Source organism: Anser brachyrhynchus (assembly GCF_964034855.1).
Source record: "Anser brachyrhynchus genome assembly, chromosome: 14".
NCBI classification, from domain to species: domain Eukaryota; kingdom Metazoa; phylum Chordata; class Aves; order Anseriformes; family Anatidae; genus Anser; species Anser brachyrhynchus.
In genome coordinates, this window is record NC_137709.1 from 686631 (window position 1) to 703747 (window position 17117).

The 17117-nt window shown below is 50.3% G+C and overlaps 1 protein-coding gene across 5 annotated transcripts in view; it reads right to left on the reverse strand.

The window, feature by feature from the left end:
• Nucleotides 1–6258: 6258 nt before the first annotated feature.
• Nucleotides 6259–17117, reverse strand: part of SH3RF2 (SH3 domain containing ring finger 2) — a 39692-nt gene continuing 28833 nt past the window's right edge. For 4 of the 5 annotated variants that reach the window (XM_080554909.1, XM_080554906.1, XM_080554910.1 and 1 more), the window contains 3 exons: nucleotides 14614–14981; nucleotides 13578–13875; nucleotides 6259–9542 (listed from right to left, as the gene is read on the reverse strand). In XM_080554909.1, the coding sequence (XP_080411035.1) occupies nucleotides 13582–13875; nucleotides 14614–14981 (662 nt within the window). In that variant the 3' untranslated portion in view covers nucleotides 6259–9542; nucleotides 13578–13581. Of the gene's footprint in view, nucleotides 12295–13577; nucleotides 13876–14613; nucleotides 14982–17117 lie in introns of all 5 variants that reach the window. The other variant, XM_080554907.1, reaches the window with a different exon arrangement.

Here is a 17117-nt window from a genome sequence, read left to right on the forward strand (position 1 = left end):
CATTTGGCTTTGCTTCCTTTTAAAAAAAAAAAAAAAAAAGTAGTTTTCCCAAATGTTAACGTCACAAATCCTCCTTTTCAGCTTTTCAACTGTGGCCTATTTTCAGAATCATTTTTGAGTACCATATGAAGAGAAGTTGGTTGTAAATATCCCATAATAGAGGGGAAAACATTGCTTGTACACTTACGTGTTTTACTTTTCAGTGACCCGAGTGACTGAATGCCGTTACGGTATTTTTACATGGACTTACCGGTTCAGAAGTAACTTGATACTGGGGAACTGTGGGTGCATTGCCCAGACCTGAATATCATTGCTTATTTGGCTTCCTTGGAGCAAATTTGGCTCCAAGGCTGAGAACAGAAGTTTCTTACAGAAGATATGAACAAGGGGTTTCCAAATAACTTGAATTAGATACTAGATTTGCTCTCTGATCTCCAGGTGAGAAGGCTACTGTTTTGGATAACTGCTAGCAAAAGCGGTACGTGGTAAAACTAAACCCCTTGTACTGCCCTGGGTAGCAAGGTGGGACTTACAAGTGGACAATTCCCAAATACGTGTGTTTTGATCACCACAGCTCTACAAAAAGTTATCAGGTGAAGTGAACTGATCGTTTCCTTGTACAAAAGCACCTTCATCAGTTCCAAGAAGCAGGGAATACAGCAAGAAAAAATTAATGTATCTGGCTGCTGATTTGTCAATAATCCGAGCGGAGAAAAGTTACTTCAGAGGTTTAGAGCAATAAATTTTGCTTTGTTGCTCTTATGATACAGGCTTTCTTGTTTCAGCCACTGCCTAGAGAACAGCCTCACACGCATGTTGCACAGAGCTGGTTGGGAAGCCTGGGGTGTGTGTGTGCAGGTTTTTTTTTTTCTCCCATAACGGGGAAGTTAACCAATGGTGGTGTTCCTTACATTCTCAGTGTTTGAGTGAATCAGACAAACTGATTCTTAATGAGCCAGGTAGAGCTAATAAGCTGTGTTTGTTTTTTTTTTTTTTTTTTCTGCAATTGTCTGTTGGCTTCCAGGAGATGTCACTGCTATGCTGGTTCGGGTGCTTTTTTTTCTCTAGTAAAAGCTAGTAACAGGATAAAGAGTTTTTTTGTGCGTGGTGGATTTCCCACGTTATTAAGAAAATTCTGGCCTTTCCTAATATTCTCCCTGGTATGATTCTAGTTTAAAAGAAAAAAAAAATCTGGAAAGAACTTTTTTTTTTTTTTTAACCTGAGTATGTTTTTTGAAGGATATAATTTCACAGTTAACAAGAACAGGCCTCTTTCTTTTATTTCCCAACTTCCAATTTTCTGCTGTCATGCTGTGGGATATTTCCTTTACTTTCATTGTCCTTCCGTTTTCCTCTATTCAGATGAAAGTACAGATACTTTTCTCAGAAACACTACGAGCCATAAATAACATTACGGAAGGAAGTTAACATTCTGGAAAAAGTTCAGTGGGACAACGAGGGACCTTGGCTACGTCCCTTGACGCCAAGACAAACTGGATGAAATCGGAAACTGCGCAGCAATTTCAGAAATGTGAAACTAAGCTCAAAACAGAACGTAGATGTTTTGATGTCTGGATTTTTCCAAAGCAGAGTGAGTACGTGTCTGTGGTAGTGCCCTGCTGCCCGTCTCACGATGTGCAAGAGGTGGCAGTTTTGATTCAGGTTGTCTCCTGTGTCCATCCTGCCTGGGGTGAGCTCATAGCGAGACGAATGTGGGCAACCAGGGCAGTGGGGAACTTTTTTCCCACCCATGTGCCTGTTATGCAGGCACTTGATGAATTTGCCTCATTTAAAAAAAAATAAAAATAAAAAAAAAAATTACTGTGTTAAATTTCCCCCGATATTAGTGAAGTGTTTTGCTGACTGACAGGATTCAGATTCGGTATGTGTTAGCAAGGAACGTTTGAAGGAGGAATATATTTTGGCTGCCCCACGGAAGCGCTAAAGCTGCACCTAACTTGTTCGAGGGATTTACCTCTGTCCTCCTGGGCCCGTTCAGCTGAGTGCCGTACCTGAGGACCTTCTGCCGTCCCAGCACCGGAGCGGGCTGCTGCTCGCCCGTGGTCTCGCGTTCCTCTTGCTGAATTGCTGCCGGCCTGTTTGGAACAGTGCAGAACAATCAGCTTCTAATTCTGCCTGGTAATTGCCATGAGTTTAAGGGCTGAAAGATGTGCTAATACTCATGTGGTTGTGGAGCAGCACCAGAAGTAACGAAGCGTTTGTGGTACCAACATCTCAGCGGGGGCCCCGGCCAGGCAGTGGGGTGTCCGTGGGGCACGGGGAGGGGACGGCACGGCGCTCCCGCGGCGGGGTGGCAGCGGGGCGGCAGCGGGCCCGGTGCCTGGAAGCACTGCTGCTGCCTGCAGCGCTGCGGTGCCGTCACCGCTCGGTTTGCTCAGGTTCCTCCAGCAAGCAGATGCGTCTGCTTCCACCCCTGGTGAGGTGGTTGCTCCGTGGTGAACGCTGCTGAGATCCTGTTGCTATTTATTCCTTCCTGTTTGACCCCTGGGGATGGGACTTCTTTTTCCTTCTGGCCTCAAAAGAGGAGTAAGGTTAGGAGGCTGATCCTTGGCTAATGTTATAAATAATCTGGTACAGTATAAAAATCTATATAGAAACCATATAGGTGATGAGAAATGAAAGCTCCCTGTTGCATATTTCACTAAAATATCTTGTAGGGCTGCCTCTGACTCAGGAATTCAGTTCAGAGAAGTTTATTAATCCCTGTGGGTTTTGCTGGCAGAAGAGAGAATTATTGACTCTGTGGCACCAGCAAAGTATCCAGGATCTATATTTTGTTTAAAGCAGCACCAGTTATTCTTCAGTGCTGTCTCGCTGTGTTAGAAGGATTGCTTGACCTTTGGTGAATTATTTTCCACTGAAGTGGGGAGCAGCTGAAGCCACCGTGTGAGTTCGAGGTGCACACCAGCTGCTGAGCAGCAGGGCGGCTGCCAGGGAACGGCTACAAGTGAGGTTATTTGAGAATGGTCTTTTTAATAGTTGTGCAGTGCTTCCAAGGGGTCACCGTTAATATTGACTGGTTCTTGAGCTACCCGTGTATAGAGAGGAGCCCGGCGCAGGACAGGCCACGGTGCTCCCTCGGCACGCACCCCTCTGGGCAGTGGTTTCTCTCTTGCTCCTTTGCCAGCTTTGAGGTCCTCCAGCAGGCAAGGCAAACACAGGTTTTTGGTTGCTTTTTTTGGTTGATGGGCCTTTTTGTTCCTGTTTTAGGCTGCGTCAGTTTGATCATGCAATTGTGTTGCAAGGTCTGGTTGCTTAAACTTGAAAGCCCCTCCCTGATCTCCAGGTCCCTGCTCTGCGTGACTTCCAGCAGCTACCTTCAGAGCGTTTTAGCTGGTGCTGGACACAGCTGATGTCCAGGTACAACTCCAGCTGCTACCCAAACCACAGATTAGGCAGAAAGGTTGAGGCTGTATTGTTTCCCCACTTCTGGTATTTTTAAAGAAATCACTTAAACCCTGCAGGGATTTCATAAAAAGGGACTTACAGGTGAGTTTAACAGAACGGGAAACGTTATATTTCTGTAACAGCGTGTTGTTTAAAGTACTGTCATTATTATGCTAAACCAGATTTAAACAATGTGATTCTATACCAAAGGTCCTAGAGCATCAGTTCTGCTGAAGATGTTGTGTTTTGCTAGATGTATTTACTTCTGAATTGCAAACAAAAGGCAATTTAAATGAATTGCGAGACTGTGATAGCAAAACATTATTGAATTTACTTCGGGCAATAACAGTGAGAGAAAACCAACACATCCAAATGGGAGTCAGCACTGTCTGAGCAGGTGCTCTGAGGCTGATGCAGTTTATGCTCAATTCTTTTGTTCCTCCTGGAACAATGTTTCACAGATTTTGAAGTCTCTTCACTACTGTTGGGGCCACAGCTAGAAAAGGGTTTTCTTTCATCCAGCTAGCAGCACCATGTCAGCGGGTCAGAGGAGATGACACCTGAAACCCAAAATGTGTCGGGGCTAAATTCAGTGTGGGGCGTAGCATCTGCCATAAATATAGGAAATTTGTTGGAATTCAAGCAAGGTTTTGAAATGCACACGCACATTAGGAAAGAACCCCTTCTCCTGTGGCATAAATCTGTTCCTATAGTATAAAGCTGTTGGGGATCTGGGACCTTCAGCTGAGATTTTTCTTGTCTAGCAGCCTTGAAAATTTTTGGCCATACAGCTGTGCAGGTTTATTTCCCAGTGCATTTGGGAAAGACAAAGACATGCTGAGGGAGTTGGGGTTGTTCAGCCTGGAGGAGAGAAGGCTCCAGGGAGACCTTACAGCGGCCTGCCAGTACCTAAAGGGGGCTGCAGGAAAGCTGGGGAGACAGACTGTTCATCAGGGATTGTAGTGATAGGACAAGGGTAACAGCTTTAAACTACGAGAGGGGAGATTTAGATGAGATATACGGGGGAAATTCTTCGCTCAGAGGGTGGTGAGGCACTGAGCAGGCTGCCCAGAGAAGCTGTGGATGCCCCATCCCTGGAGGTGTTCAAGGCCTGGCTGCACGGGGCCCTGGGCAGCCTGGTCCGGTGGGAGGTGTCCCTGCCCGTGTCAGGGGGCTGGAATTAGATGACCTTTAACGCCCCGTCCAACCCAAACCCTTCTGTGACTCTGTGAGCCCCACTGCTACGGCTGGGACCGCGGTGTTCGGTCCTTCAGCCTGCGCGGCCGGGCGCCGCTGGGGCAGGGAGCCCAGAGCCTGCCCCTGGGGGCCGGATCCATGCAGCAAGCGGGGGGGCGAGAGGAGCCCCGTCCTGGGGGCGCGCGGCTGCGGCCCTGCATCTGCAGGCGGGATCCGCGTCCTGCAGCGTGGCGCTGAAAGCGGTGACGTTGAAGTGACGCAAATGTGAAAAGTTCATTTGGGACTCAGTCCCGGAGAAGATGGATTCCACCCACCAGCCCCCACGCTGTTCACGCCGGCTTTTGCAGGATCCTACAGCCAAATTCCTTTTTGATCTGAAAATCTGTTCTGTTACCTTGATGCATTTTTAAAGCTGAACTAATGCATTAAATCTCAAGAATTGCCCTGTCTCCTGCACTGAGGCAAAAGCGGTATTTGTTTCATAATAGAACGGCAACTCCAAGCAACTACTCATGTTTTTAAAGTACTTTGTTAGAGCGTGGCTGTATGTGGCTGTGTAGCTGCTGTAGAATTACATAGCCCAGAGCTGATGCCGTAAAATATACATTACTGCGTAATCAGGGTGGCAGGGAACAAAGAGCCCTTTGAAGCTGTGCTGGAGCCTCCATTCAGGCTGAGGCAGTAGAGCGTCCTCAGAGCTCGCTTTCCGCAGTGAAATCTGCGGCTGGCCAGCACCCTCCGGATCTGTGCTCCCCGCCGTGAGTGCAGGCGGCAGGTGAGAGCAGGGCCTGGCCTGAGACGGGCACCGCGCGCGTCAGGGCAGTGCTTGGGCTGGGCCCGGACCTGGCCTGTGAATTCATTCTGCTTGGTCTTGATGTGCAGGGTGAGGTGGGAAGCTGGCTCCTGCTCATGGCACTCACACAGAGCCACCTTCCTTCTCTCCTAGGGGCTCCTCTCCGAAGCCCAGCCCTCTTGCTGCTTGCTGCTGAGCTGCTGCCGCCCGGGGGGCCCAGCGCAGGACAGGAGCGCTGCGACCCTGCGCTGTCACTGCTGCTGCTTCAGCTGGGGGCGGCCTGCTGAAAAAACTCCCCAGCAAGGGAGCCTGAGTCATGATCCTCTCTATCCATCCACTTCTTCTCCCTCACCACCCACTGTGCAAAATGCCTTGCTTTTAAAAATAAAATGTATGAGTATTTTATAGCCGTCTCTCTCAGCTGCTTCTTATCGCATGATGTTAAGAGTGGATATAATGCCCAATAACCCGCTCTTCATGCTAGACAGTCATATTGAAGCGGTTTACTGATCCAGCAGTGGCTTGAAAGTATGAACCTAATTTGTCATCTTGGGCTTGGACAAGTGAGCTGAAAACCATGCAGATTTACTTGCTTTTCCTGGAGAGAACAGCAGTGACCCCGTTCTGCAGCAAAGGGGGCAGTAGCACAGTGCAACAGCAAGAGACGAAACAAAGCAGGGCAGGAGTTCCCCTCCCCTCCCCTCCCTGCACTGTGAGTGCCAGTGCCTCCTGCCACTTGACTTTATCCAAGTACGAGTGGAATAAGGTGACTTGCTTCTCTCTTATCCAGAGGTTTCAAAGCAGTCAAAATTTAAAAAAAAAAAAAAAAAAAAAAAAAAAAAAAAAGTCAAGCATTGCTTAGAGCTTAATGGGATTGTTGTATTTGCTTGTAGGGAGGCAAAGAAGAACGTCGCCAGTGGAGACCGGTGGCTCCCGCTCGGCCTGGCCGTGGTGCCCAGCTGCAGCCGCCGCCACAGGGCACCCGGAGCCCCGCGGGCGAGGTGGCGGCGAGCAAAGCTCCGGCTCCTGCAACAGCGAAACGTGAGATGAGAGCGGAAATAACCATTCCTGCTTTTCATGCAAAAAGTTTTAATGGTAGCACAACAGCTTCTACAGGATGGAATAATGCACATGTCTGGCTCTGAAAATGTTATCAAGACCCGTATTTTCCACCTGTTGACCTCCACCAGGCTAGCGAGCTAATTTTATAGTGCACGCATGCTGCAACTCGGTTCTGCCGCTTACGCTTCCAGGTACAAGGTGGAGTAATCCACTCGTCTTCAGTTAACTTCTTAATTAATCTACAGGTTACAGACCTACACTGCGGTATTATAAACTTAGATAAGTAAACTTTTGAGAACTTAAAATATTTTTAAACCATTGTTTTTTAGCTACAGAAATACAAAATAAATATTTTGAAGATTAATACAAACCAGAAAATTAATATCTTTGTTTATTGACTTTTTTCTTCTCCTTAATAGTACGATAAATTGAAAAAGCCTTTTTAAAAAATGAACTTCACATCATGGAAAAAATATTAAGCATCACTGAATTTGTACAAGTATCTCCAAACAATAAAGTAAATATATGTATTCTATTTTTTTTCCTACCCATCACCAAATAAGAAATGATTATATAGCTTACTGTTTCTAAACATATGCATGTAAAAATAGTCATTTCTGTTTTCTTATTTATAGTAACATGGCAGTAACATTTCACTGTAATGTTTCCTGGGCTCAATGCAGAAAGTAGGCAACAAAATTCACTGATCTGTTATGCAGGTGACCAAGGTAAATCGCTAAGGATCCATTGATCCTTACTGTCTCTAAAATGTATTTAGCTTGGAAGTTTGGTATTAATAGATCTTTTATCTGCTTTTATTAAGTGTATAGTCTTCATCAGTGCAACCGCTGTTAGGTGTCCTGTGTGCCAGACCAAACGGTGGCTGCTGGTTTCTCCACAACTTTCTGTTTGAAGCAGGTACAGGCGGAGCACTCGGCCTGTGCGAGCTTCTGCCGACGCGTCCTGTAAGTCCCGATCGCTTCACCCGGGGAGTGCTGGGTTCTGGGCGCTGGTTTGCCGAGCGTTTGGAAATGTTACCTTTTAAACGGGGGAAATACTGAGACTTGGGGGGTGGGGGGGAACGGGGACGGGACACATGAGTTAAAGTCTATATAGCTATTATTACATTTAATATATGTAGTGGCACAAATGAACCTCAACTATATGGCAATGAATAAACCTTCTAAAATACTGATAAATGTACATAGGAACTTGCTAATTCCTGGGCTGCTCTGGTGTTTCCAACCTAAATGTTTTGAGGCCAGATTTGTCCCTTTCATTTTCCTGGACCTAGGTACAGAAAAGGGCTGGGGCGAGGGGGCTCTGCCCCGGGCTGTTTGGAGGAAGGAGAGGAAGGAGTCCTGCGGCCCCTCCGTGCCGTGGGGCTGAGAGGGGGCTCGTTGGGGCGGGCTGCTTGTGCTCCTGGGCTTTTCTCACCAGCTAATTTCTTGGATTTTTCTGAATGTAGATGAGGTGCTTGGTGCTTTAACTGTTTTGGTTTTAGGTTGGTGGCTTATGAAAACCTGAACAAGATCAAGTCAGGAAATGAAACACGTGGAAATAAGTGTTCATTAGAGCACCTGGTGACTGAGAATATATCATGGATTGGATGTCTCAATGAGCTACAGCCTTATAGTTTGCTTGTTTGATGGTTTTCTAATATTTTAGAAAATGGCCCATTACTAAAGGGAGAGCAGGGCGGTTGGGAGAGTGAAAGAAGTAAATACCTGGTGTTGCACTACATGGTCTTTTACTAACTTATCGGTATTGCGATACCTTTTTTAAAGTCCCATGTTCTTGGAATCATGTGATCATCTACGAAAGAAAAAAAACCCTTGACTTCCATTTATAAAAGAGGAAGAAACTCTTGAGAATGACTGTCAAAGGCTCAGCAACTGGAAGACATAGAAATCACAGCAGGGTTTCATAAGTATCGAGCTACCAGTGGCACTTGTGTTTGTCAGACCAACGTGATCCCAGCTAGCAAAGCCTTGAGCCTGCCCTTGCCCTCTTGAAGTCAGTGCTGTTTCCAGTAGCACCTTTCTGGCATTTTTCAGCACGTGACAAGATGTGGTCATAAATGCATTGTGTTGCTTTGGACGCAGCATCCTCTTACGTGACTTCTGTCCTCTGACCAAGGAATAACGAGATCCTCTTCATCACAGAGCAGGCGCTGGTCCCCAGGGACATTTTATAGACCCCAGTCTGGCTACAGTTCTCACGCTCCTAGGAGAGCAGCCTGCCGGTTTCCCTCTGAGATGGCCGTGCAGAATTCCCTCCTGACATTATCGCTTTTATTTTCCCCAGGGCAGCCGTGGGAGGGAGCACTGTGGGTGCAGCTCCAGGAGGCCGGGGGGCTCCCCTCACCCCCGTGCCTGAGACGAGTTGTCCACCGCATGAAGTGTGGGGAGGGAATTAGTTAACGCTATGTTTTGTTACCTCTGCTGCCTTTGTTCGTAATTCATCAGGAAACATGACTGCAGTTCAAGCTCAGGGGGGTAGGTTACTTATTGAAGTGCTCCTAGGTTTCTGCCAGGCTAGGCAGGCAATTAAAGCAGAGCTGATGAATGGTCTGATTCAGCTCCAATTCATTAACTAATCATAAGAAATGAGCAGATAGAAAATAAGCCCAACTCAGGAACTTGAGAGAGGTTCATTAAGGGTCCCTCTGTCCCCGTGTGCTACCCTGTGTGCTTTTCCAGAGCTCTTTCCCTGCGCTCCCTGACAAACGCGATGCTGCAGATGGCCGGAGCCCCCAGCAACCGAGTGCCTTCGCATTGAGCCGGGGAGGCAGAGAACAATGTATTTTCATTACGGAAATACATTATGCTGCAGTGCGGTTGCAATTGTATTTTGCCTTTCCTAACGTTGTTTCCTTTGCGCTCTGGACTTCATAAGCTGGGTCACGGTGAGGCAGGGCTGAGCCTGGGCAGTTCAGTGAGCGGGGCCGGGGCTGCACCGCTGCAGGGAGCAGCCCGGGGGGGGGCCCGGTCCTTCCCGGCCTGCTGGAGGAGATGCAGCAGCAGGGTCACGGTGCTGGTGTCTAACCTCTCTTCACTGGGGAAATTGGGCTGAAGAGAGTCTGGAAGAGGGGAAGAGAGGAGGGAAGATAAATATATACATATGAAAATGAACATACACCCTTAAAGAGCTCGCCCGCCTCCATGCAGAGCTACCACCCTCCTGCCAACATGTGATGCTCCTTTTATACTGCTAACGATAAAAAAAAAAAAAAGTAAAATAATGAGAGGAGCCAGAGGACGGACAGGGGTTTGCAGCAGAGCTTCATGAGAGATGGAGTGCCCTTCTGGTCCCCGGCCCAGAGCTGAACCAAGAAAATGCTGTTTGTCTGTGCTCTAAGCTCTCCCTGTGTGGTTGTTCTGCTCACAGAATAAAGGTGATTAGAGTAATTGTTCCAGAAGAGACATTTCTGGTCTGGTGCACTTAGAGAATTGCTCCTGGCAGACCCCGTGGATGTTTTCCCTGGTGTGATCAGCCTTCCTGTGTCGATGAGGACTGCTTGTGGGGCACTGCCTTGCTTAGCGCTTGTGACACAGCTGCAGGTTATCTCCCTCTGGGGTTTCCCTTTTAGCCTGGATTTTTGCAAGAAAGCTCTTGAACCCTCGCTCCTTTTGCCTGCAGTGTTCCGTAGTGAAATAATCCAGTCCAGATGCTATGCTCCACCATTCTGCACTGGGCTGCAGGATTAAACCAGTGGGCAGGTACGTGTGTCGCTGGGAGTGCTGGGTGATGTCAGTAAGATGCTGATTGGAGCTGTTGCTTTAAAATGTGTCCTGTTTTCAGTTCTTTCTTCCTGCACATTTTGGATACATTTAGGGAACTTATCACCATAGCACCAAAGCACTGAAATATCCTGTGCAAGAAACTGAGATCTGTCCCAAAATAGATTCCTGCTTTTTTTACCAAAGCACCAATTTCATTGTCAGTGCTTCCTTTCCCTCTTGGTGCCTGTGACTCTGTGCGTGTGTGCACGCATGTGCACAAGTGCCAGAGCTTTTTCTCTCCCCATCAGCCCAACGCTGTCACGTGTTGCCATAACACAGTGGGTCAGCTCTGGGAGAGATCTGTGGTGCTTTTTGGTGTTTTTGTGTTAAGTCTTCAGTGCCGTGAAATGGGCTGAGCAGTTTTGCAAGGTTCCCTGTGCGCATGGGTCTGTGAAACCTTATTGCTGTTTATCTTGGTGGAAAAGGGTGGCTTTGTTCCATGAAAGGCAATGTTCTGAGCTGACAACGTTATGAGCAGCATCCAGCTGTTGTGAGCTCGGATGTTCAGACTTTATGGCTTATTAAGTCTTAAGGCATGCTGAGCACCTTTGGATTTTCCTGATGCTCACAGTGTCTGCTGAGGCTTGGCTTAGTGCACCTGACAAATCGGGCCAACGGTGGTGCTGTATTTCCTCCCCTCTGGGCTTTGGTGGCAGGTATGAGGCATGAGGAAGGGGCCCACAGGCAGCTCCGCAGGTTGCTCTCTCTGTTTCTCATTTTGCAGCCCCAAACAACTTCAGATTCTTCCCTGTTGCCCGCCTCTTGTGGGAACCCGCCCCAGTAGCAGATTAAATTTACAAGGTGACCAGCATACATCTCTGCCTGAAGCCCCAGGGAGTTGCTGTATGCTGTTTTCTCTTTGTCGCTCGTGTTCAAATCCCTCTCTGCATGCAGCTTGTGCTGAGCTCCCGAGCGTCTGCAGTCACTGATGCGCTCCCTGCTCTCGAGGAAGGCTCCTTTTGAGGTCCTGATGAAACGGGCACTGGGGTCTTGCAGGGCAGAGCTAATTGCTGGCAACAGGCGAAGATCTCAGATCAGAGCTGCTGCAGGCTCCCCAGGCCACTGTCTTGCTGCTGGCTCTTGAGGGACCCCGTGCTCTGCTGGTACTGGTGGGCTCGAGGCTGCCTCTTGCTGTCGGGTGTAAAAGCCCACCCAGGAGGGGCAGCAGGCACAGCGAACCGGCCGGGTCCCTCCCGGCACAGGCAGCTCGCAGCAGGCGCCTCTGCTCGGCAAGCAGCGCAGCCGGGGCCGTCGCGTTAGGCTGGGCTTCGCTGTGCTAGCGGGAGGCGAGGATGCTCCTTCTGGGGGGCAGTAAAATGCAGACATTCCCCTTGCTTCCCTACGTGTGCTGTCCCTTCTCAGCACCGAGCTGTGCTTCACATTTCCTGCTGCTCCCGCTTTGGCAGCATTTCTATCTGCATAATTAACTCTCATGTGTAGCTCCAACCACCCATGCCACTGTCTTGAATGAGTCTCAGGGGAGGTCAGCTGTTGAAATGCATTGGATGCTTCGTCAGCAGGTTACAGGTGAGGTCACACCAAGCCAGCCGTCCTTTCATTAGCATGCGCTAAGTGATGGTCGGAGCCAGGCGTGAGCCGGCAGCCCCTCCTTCCCCTCCACACTAACACTATAAATTACTAACTGGGATGATCCTGGACATACTTAATGCAATTCTGTTTATTTCTGACTGTGGCTGGGAGAGGTGCAGTTGTTCTCGGTTATAGAGACATCGTATGAGGTTTTCTGGTTTAGTTCTAAAGGGTTGAGAGGAATCTTCGGCGAAGAGCTGCCATTTTCTCTGGGCTGTTCAGTTCTCACTGAAATGGCATCGCTAAGGGCTGTCTTCACCCTCTTATTTGCCACTTGCACCACCTTTTATACCTGGGAAAAGTGCACTTTTTCAGTTTGTCAGGATTTTTCTAAAGGACCTTAAATAGTGACAGACAGCAGCAGGCAAAGAACTTATCAGTGCCACTGGTTAGTTCCGCGCCATTGAAAATCCCTCTTTTGGGGAGAAGCCAGCTTCCTGCTACACAAACAGAAAAAGCCTGAAAGAGAAAAAACAGGGTCTGTGGGCTAGTAGAGGTTTTTATCCATTCCCTTTCCTTAATTCCAGAAGAAAACCTCCTTCTCCAATGCACAGCCTCAGAGAGTTTCTATCCACCAGCAGAGCTAATTCTGTAGGTTCTGTATGCGATTAACCAAGGATGTGATTTCACAGCAGTTTTGGAAGAAGCACAGCTACCGCTGTTAGGAGCTGCTAGGAGATCTAATGTTTGTTTGTTGTGGCTCAGGTGGGAATTGGTGGTCTCTAAACCAGCAATAAAAGCGAGGTATGAGAACCAAAACCTGCTGTGCAGCAGCCTGCCGGGTGCTGCCGGCTTGCCCGTGCGTTCCCGGGAGGGTGGCTGCAGGGGTCGGCTGGGGCTGGGGCTGCCACGGCGGGGGGGGTGCTCTGTGCTGTGGGAGCGCTGAGTCCTGCTCTCTGCTCCTTGGACGATGTTTCATGCGTCTTCATGTAGGCTTAAACCCATGAATCCCATTTAGGGTGTTTACAAAAACAATATCCAAATGGGTGGGTGGTGAAATTGGAGTAAGCTCGTGGCCAGCTAGGAAGCGGCTGTCAGGTAGCTAGAGGACACCAAGGGACGAGAAGCAAGATACAATACCCTCGTCTGCACAGTCTAAGTGGATGTTGTGAGGACGTGTCCCTTTCTATTGTCCCTTTCCTCAGCAAATCACCTTTTAAACTATTTTCTGAGTTACAGCTCCTGGACTAAAACCAGAGAGAAAAGCAAGCAACCAACCTAACAAAAAACCCAAGTGAAACCCCCTCAAAAGGGAACGCGAACATCCAACTAGAAGCTGACTGATTTTGATTTATGGTTTCTTTATCCTGTGGAAGTAGGAAGGTAATGAACCACTGTTTTGATCTCTGTGGGTTTTCCTGTGGCAGTGAGGAGATCAAAACAAGTTTAACCATTTCTGATACCTGTGTGCTTTCTTCCCTCTCCCGCTCCTTCCCCGATTCTCCTACAGGCAGCCCTATGCGATGCCGAGGAGCGTTGGCTTTGTGTTGCCCTAAGCCCAGCTCCCCGCTGCTCCGTGCAGTTCCCGGGCCCGTGGGGATCCCGCAGCCCGGTCTGGGGCCGTGATGCCCGGCTGGCTGGGGCAGGGACGGCCGCTGCCCCGTCCTGCTCCCCTGGGGCTCCCGAGCCCTCGGCTGGGCCCGGGTGCTGGCAGCGTGGCCCATGGGGAAAATCCCCCCTGCCAAGCAGGGGTGGCAGCGGGGTGGGCGGGGAGGCACGTCGCGGGGGGACTGTGAGCTTACCCTGTCAGTTCGCAGAGACGCTGCTGTAGCTCTTCCTGATGGGGAAGGTCAGCTGGCCCGAGAGGTCCAGCGATGCCGCCTTTGGGTGCAGCGCCCGGCGCGGGTGCAGGGGGCTGGCGCCGAGCCGGGGCGAGGGCAGCGCTGGCAGCTCGGGGCCCGGCGGGCTCCCCTCGGGCAGCGGGGGCTCCACCACGGGTGCCGGCTCCGTCCTGCTGCGGAGCAGGCGTGGGGAGGGCTGCAGGCTGTGCCGCTTGGGCGGCGGGGGGCTGTGGTTCTGGAACCTCACCGTCTTCACCTGCTGCAATGAGAACGGAGCACGTCACCAGGGGGAAGCGGGCGGCCTGCCGGGGACGCTGCGGGGAGCGCACGGTGCTGTGGGGAAGAGCGCGGCGCCCCGCCACGCCGTGCCCTCCCTGCTTCCCCCAGAGCTCCCAGGGCTGCCCCCCTCGGGGCCTGTGCAGTGACTTGCCCTTTGGGTGCCATGGGAGGGGAGAGCTGTCAGCAGGGCAATGACAGGGTGACAAATGTATCCCTTTTTACCCAGGCAACGTCACTCTGGCTGCCAACAGGGAGAGAAATCTCCATTCCATGCGGCTCAGCCAGTGGTGCGAGGGAGATGTGGGGGCATGCCGGAGTGCTGCACCGCCCGGCCCAGCGGAAGGTCTGACATCCAGATCTGGCACCTGCTCATTTGAAACCAGACTCACGGCGACCTCCGTGGGATTCATGCCTCATTTAAGACCTCGAAGTCTCAAAATTTGAGCATGACCAATGTTCATTCATTCACTCCGAAAGAGACCCTGCAGCACCTTGCCATTCCGAAAGGCTTAATTTCAACAGCAGAGTCAGCAGCACCAATATCTGATCGCTTAATGCAGGTATGGATCGTGCTGATTTCTAACAGGAAAAAACCTGGTGAGAACGGAGAGAAGCCCTTATGGGATTGGGGCCACGGCCAGCGCTGGGCTGACACCAACTGTGGGTCCCTAGAGGACTGTGAGGACCGGCCGAGGGCAGCAGGCCCCCCCCGCCGTACCTTTTCGGTGCTGTTCCGGGACGTGTCTGGTTTCACCAGGATGGACGGTGGAGCTGACGCAGGCGGCTTTGGGGCTGGCTCACTCTTTGCTGGAGGGTCTTTGGCATCCAGGATCACTGAGCTACAGACAGAAGGCGTTCTGCTTTCCCCTCCTCTGACCACAAGCACTGGTGAAGCATCGTGGGCGAAGTTTGGCCTCATTCCTGCCTCAGCCACGCCAGCTGCAGGAGGGATGCTGTGCGGCTGAGCGCTGATGTGCTGATAGAGCTGAAACTGCTGAGGTCGCACCGTGGCCGTGGGAGGACGCCGCAGGGAGCCGGCAGCCTGCGCGGGGCCCCCTGGCTGCCCCGGCCTCTGCAGGGACCCATCTGGGGAGCAAGAGCCATGGGAGGAGGTGAGTTAACAGGAATGCCGTGGGTCCCAAAAGGAAGACAATAGAGGCAAAGCAGAGAGCAGAAGTGAGCAGCGGTTATGCATCAGCAGCCCTGTTCGCAGGCTGGTCCTCGCCTCCCCAAGCCCTGTGCAGGGCAGAGACCCTCATCGAGAAGTACCTGCGGTGGGGAGGCAGCACATCCCCAGGGGTCTGGGCACCTTCTGCTCTCTGCCCCTCATGGTTTTATTTATTTATTTATTTATTTATTTTTCTGAACAAGCAAGAACTGTAAGCACAAGCTCTTGCGCCTGAGCCATCCCCACAGTGCTCGTGGTTTGGTGCTATTTGTAGTTCCCACTTTGGCTGCTCCATCTGATAGCTGCTTTCCAGGCTACAGTGCTGGAAGTTGCACACTTTATTTCTTCTGCAGCGTCTTGCTGTTTGGAAGATTGATTTTTTAAACAGAGCCACCACAGGGGAAGGAGTCCTTTGCAGTAAAATAACTTTTAAGATAAATCCAATTTTGAGTCTAAAACCACTGACAATAGTTTTTGCAAATGAGCCTCACCCCTGCCAGTGACACTGCCTATCTCCGGCCAGCAGCTCCGCCTGAAAGTATCAGAGAGTATGTCAGAGTTGCTCAAATATACTTGGAAATATATTCCAGAGCAGCATGTATGGTCTGAAGATAAACCCTACCAGTCTCACTGGAAAGCATTTAACCAACTGAGCTCTGAATAAACCTTCACAAAGAGTTTTTCTCTGCCAACTCAAAAAAAAAAAAAAAAAATTAAAAAAAGGAATCACCAAAATGACCACAGCTGGGGAAAGCCCGCAGTGTGGGACATGGGGCACTGCCAGCTGGCAGGAGCATTTGCTCAGGCATCCCCTGCAGCCTCGGGCACGTGGGACTGGGCATGTGAGCAGGCTGACGGTGTGTGCGTGCGGCCCTGCCCTGCCGGCCACAGCAGGGCGGTCGGTCGGTGCACCACGTGTGCCGCGGTGTGCCGGTGGCTGCAGAGCTGCGGCGGCTGGCAACGTAGCTGACCACAGAGTCGGCGTGGTTAGCGCCGTGCCAAGGACGTTCCTTCAGGAAATGGCTCCTGCAGGCACGCAGCAAGGAGCCGTGAACGCCCCTGCTCCTGCGAGTGCCACCACGTGCCCCGGTACGCGGGGCGCAGCGTCTCTGCCTGGGGCTGGCTCAGCCCGGGGCACTCGATGGGCACGGGCTGGCTACGGGGCTGCTCCCACGGGAGCTCGCTTTGGGTCTTGGCGTGGGAGAGGAAAATAGAGCTGATATGGAGAATTTTGCTCCTCGAGTTCTGTGCCGTTGAAGCTTTTGACTTCACAATTTCACTGGATGACCCCTACTTCTTTTTTTTTGGTGAAGTATCGTTTCTCACTTTCAGCCTATTCGTGATTTTATGCACCTTGGATATTTCCAGGCTGAAAAAATTTGCTCCAGAAATAGAAGTTATTCCATTCTCTTGATCATTCTTCTGTATACTTATTTCTAATTTTACTGTATTCTTATTGAGTTAAGAGAAATATGAGGTATTCGGGATATGAGTTCACTAGAACTCCTACAATGGCACAGCTGAGTTTTACTCTTTTGTTCTGAGCTCCTTTCTTAATAATTCCTGCTTCAAATAATATTTCAAATTAACCTTTTTTAATTGCTTCTGAGCATGGAGTTGGAGTTCTCAGAGTCATCTGTGACGACTCCAAAATCCCTCTCTAGAGGGATACAAGTAATTTAGGGCCCAGTGCTGTGTGTGCATAATTAGGGCTTATCCTTCTCCACATCCGTGTATGGATGTTTCAGCTACCGTTCTAGCTCCCTGTGTTGCTTGGTGTTGTGAAATTATCTTGTGGATCTTTGCAGCCAGCCTCAGACACGACTGCGCTGAAAACCCCAACACCAGCAGCAAACTTCACATCCCTGTCCTCGTGCCTGATTCCAGCCGCGCTCCGTGCGGGCGCCTTGGCACCGCTCACCGGCTGTCCCCGGGGGCCCGCGAGCGAGCGCCTCTGCGCAGTGCTGTCGGAAGCTTTTTCGCTGTTCGCTGTGCTCAGCAACCACCTGTTCAGGCTCTCCAGCTCCTTCAGGGAACTCAGGCTTGTTGACCAG